The 2026-nt window shown below is 30.6% G+C and overlaps 1 protein-coding gene across 1 annotated transcript; it reads right to left on the bottom strand.

Annotated features, from left to right (window-relative positions):
- Positions 1-541: 541 nt before the first annotated feature.
- LOC129910467 (tRNA (guanine-N(7)-)-methyltransferase) lies at positions 542-1605 on the bottom strand. Its single transcript, XM_055987865.1, has 4 exons — positions 1433-1605; positions 970-1372; positions 798-899; positions 542-732 (listed from the first exon to the last, which is right to left on the bottom strand). The coding sequence occupies exons 1-4, from the start codon at positions 1522-1524 to the stop codon at positions 628-630; spliced, it is 702 nt and encodes a 233-aa protein (XP_055843840.1). The 5' UTR covers positions 1525-1605; the 3' UTR covers positions 542-627.
- Between the last annotated feature and the right edge of the window lie 421 nt (positions 1606-2026).

Consider the following 2026-nt stretch of genomic DNA (forward strand, 5'->3'; position numbering starts at 1 on the left):
TATTTTAAACTTCAGATTCATATAAAAACTGATCGATAGATACTACAAAATGTTGAATAAGATAAATAAACTTACATTTTTCTAAAGAGTAAAATGGCCCCTATGTTAATTGTTGCCCCGGACCCAGCAGTTTAACATACGCCTCTATCAATCCTGAATATAAAACGACAAATAGACAATACGTTATAAATAGAGGTCGCAAGTTCCGAAATTAATAAGGATTAATTGACGATAAACAAAGGCCTGTCGAATTCAAAATAAAACAACCTTTTATCAAATGGAGAAATTAAAATCCCTTTACTTATTTTTCAATTTCCCAAACTAGAAGTGAAAATTTTTCAATTTTACCAAACAAGCAGTGAAAATTTTCAAACTCATTTTGTGATAGTTTTACGACCCCAAAATTAAAAACAATGATACAGAAAGCTTATTTTTAGGTTCCAAAAACAATTTTTGTAATTTTGATTTTCAAAATTGCATGGTGCTAGGAAGAAAAAAAAAATTTGTTTTACTTTTGTAAGTTTCCCAAAAAAGGGACGTTGTAATTATACCAAGGTCTCAAAAATAAAAAAAAAAAAACAAATTATTTAAGTTTTATGTAACAATTTAAGTAAAAAATCTTGGGCATTACACTCTTCTAAATATTGCAACAAAATGATCTCCTTTGTTTCGTACTACTTTCGCTCCTTCCTCGCTGCTTTGATAAAGCTTTGGTGTAATTGGATCCAGTTTCTATTAAAATAAAATAAAATATAATTTATATAAAATAAAAGAATAAGTTGCTTTTTAAAACTTACAGTTTCTTCTTCAGTTAGCCTTTCAAAAAGCGGATGACCTTCCAAATGACTAACCATCCATTTGTGCAGATCTTCAACATCGGTTATTGTATAAACTAAACCCTAAATCAAAAGAAAAAAAACTCTAAATTAGAAACACCAACCTCAACTAGCAATCTCTCGATTATCTTACTCCTTTTCTCAAAACATAAGCATACTCTGAAAGTAAGGCATTATTAATAATACGCCACTTGTGTTTTGCCTTTTTAAAATGAGGATCCGGATAGAGGAAGAACATTTTCGATAATTGAGCTTTCTTGAAATAATTTGGTAAATATTTCATAGCATTTGTTCGAATGCAAGCAATGTTTCCATAGCTTCCAGGATTCAAAGTCCTCAGTGCTTTGATTCGATCCATAACATAGTCGGAAACTTTAACCCTAATTTCCATTCCCAGAGCATATTTATCTGGAAACATCTTACCGAGAGTCACGAGAAATCCACCATAGCCACATCCAATGTCAGCAAATTCTACGGCATTGGATTTGATGTCGGGATAAAGGGTTGTCCAGTCGAATTCTTCGGGACAAGATGGACTTAAGAAATATTCAATGAAATCATTTTTTTCACAAAAAAGTTGAATAAAATTTACTTACTATTCAAAGCAGTGATCTGCTATTGGATTGGAGTGAGCCCTCTGACGATAATACCTTTTTTGAGGTAATGACAAGATGGCTCCTTCTTCCATAGTTTTAAATTGAATAGAATTTATAATATCTTAATTAAAAAATTTATGTTATTTTTGTTAATAATTTTAGTAATAAAAATGCTTGATTTGTATAAAACCACATTTGTTTACATGTGGGAACGAACGAAAAGTGTGAAAAACGTCAATGTCATTTAAAACTTCAAATTTCGAACTGTTTGGTTTTTTTTTTATAAATCATTAAGATCTGTTTGTTTGTTAAATTATATGAGGTCGATATTTTTATGGATTTTTTTTTAAATTTTAATGAAATACTTTTAACCCCCTATTCTGGCAAACCTCACAAGTCACAAAAACCTCACAAGGTGATCATAACTCGATTTTGTGAAAATTTATTTCTCACAAACTTCTTACTAGCAAAAATCCAACTTGTGCGTTGTGACCTCCTTCAAAGCAGATCACAAATTCGAAAGTTTTTGTGACGCGAAAAACTCACAAAATCAAATTCAGATCATAACTTGTGAGGTTTGCCAGAATAGGGCTG

Source organism: Episyrphus balteatus, chromosome 2 (assembly GCF_945859705.1).
Source record: "Episyrphus balteatus chromosome 2, idEpiBalt1.1, whole genome shotgun sequence".
Taxonomy (NCBI): Eukaryota; Metazoa; Arthropoda; class Insecta; order Diptera; family Syrphidae; genus Episyrphus; species Episyrphus balteatus.